The sequence below is a fragment of the Terrapene carolina genome, unplaced genomic scaffold (assembly GCF_002925995.2).
Source record: "Terrapene carolina triunguis isolate 2854851 unplaced genomic scaffold, T_m_triunguis-2.0 Scaffold26380, whole genome shotgun sequence".
In the NCBI taxonomy this organism is placed as follows: Eukaryota; Metazoa; Chordata; order Testudines; family Emydidae; genus Terrapene; species Terrapene triunguis.
This window is the reverse complement of record NW_020690731.1, coordinates 3,088-4,146: the sequence shown is the minus strand read 5'-3', so window position 1 is coordinate 4,146 and position 1,059 is coordinate 3,088. Positions and strand designations below refer to the sequence as shown.

Genomic DNA, 1,059 nt, shown 5'->3' with positions numbered 1-1,059 from the left:
CCGCCCTCTGCCGCCAGGTCCTGTCACTACCTGACCCTCGGCTGGACCTTCTCCTACCTGCTCTTCTTCCGGACGGTGACTTTCTTCGGGCTGCCGGCCCCCACCCCCTTCACCAACGCCGTGCAGCTGCTGCTGACCCTCAAGGTGCTGCAGGGGGTGGGGTGGGGCAGGGAGGCTCAGCAGGGGGCGCTCTGCGCTCCTGGTCACTGCTGGCCCCTCTGGGGCACTACGGGGTGACGTGCCATGCCATGGCGGCGGGGTGCTGGGGGGCGCTGTGCTGCGGCAGTGGGGCACTAGGGGGCGCTGTGCCGTGGGGCGGGGGGGGAGGGGGGGGGGGGGGGGGGCGGGGGGGTGGGGCGCTAGGGGGCGCTATGCTGTGGCCACGGGGCACTAGGGGGCGCTGTGCTGCAGTGGCGGGGCGCCGGGGGGTGCTGGGGCGTCGGGGGCGTGGCGGCAGGGCATGTGGGGGCCCTGTGGTGTGGTGGTGAGGCACTAGGGGGCGCTGTGCCGTTGGGTGTGGGGGCGCTGTGCTGTGGAGCATGGGAGGCGTGGTGGCAGGGGGGAGGGGGGGTGCTGTGCTGTGGGGCGTGGGGGGCATGGTGGTGGGGCGTGTGGGGGCCCTGTGATGTGGTGGTGAGGCACTAGGGGGCGCGGTGCCGTGGGGCGTGGTGGTGGGGCGTGTGGGGGCCCTGTGGTGTGGTGGTGAGGCACTAGGGGGCACGGTGCCGTGGGGCGTGGGGGGCGCGGTGCCGTGGGGCGTGGGGGGCGTGGTGGTGAGGCACTAGGGGGCGTGGCGTGGGGGGTGTGGTGTGGTGGTGAGGCACTAGGGGGCGCGGTGCTGTGGCGGTGGTCCCGTAGGGGGCGCTCACCCCGTGGGTTGCTCCCCCTGCCCTAGATGGTGAGCCTGGCCAATGAGGTGCAGGAGATCAGCCAGGCCAAGAAGCAGGACGTCACCTCGTTTGCCAAGGGCCCCGCGATTGGGCTGATCCCCAGCGTGCCGGGGCTGGGCCCCATCCTCTGCTACAGTTACTGCTACGTGGGGCTCATGACAGGTACGGG

At 72.8% G+C, this 1,059-nt stretch overlaps 1 protein-coding gene across 1 annotated transcript in view; it reads left to right on the top strand.

Annotated features, from left to right (window-relative positions):
- Positions 1 to 6: 6 nt before the first annotated feature.
- Positions 7 to 1,059, top strand: part of MBOAT7 (membrane bound O-acyltransferase domain containing 7) — a gene marked incomplete at its 5' end in the record, with an annotated part of 3,830 nt that continues 2,777 nt past the window's right edge. The window contains 2 exons of the mRNA XM_024223149.3: positions 7 to 144; positions 896 to 1,052. Of these exons, the coding sequence (XP_024078917.2) occupies positions 7 to 144; positions 896 to 1,052 (295 nt within the window). The remainder of the gene's footprint in view (positions 145 to 895; positions 1,053 to 1,059) is intronic.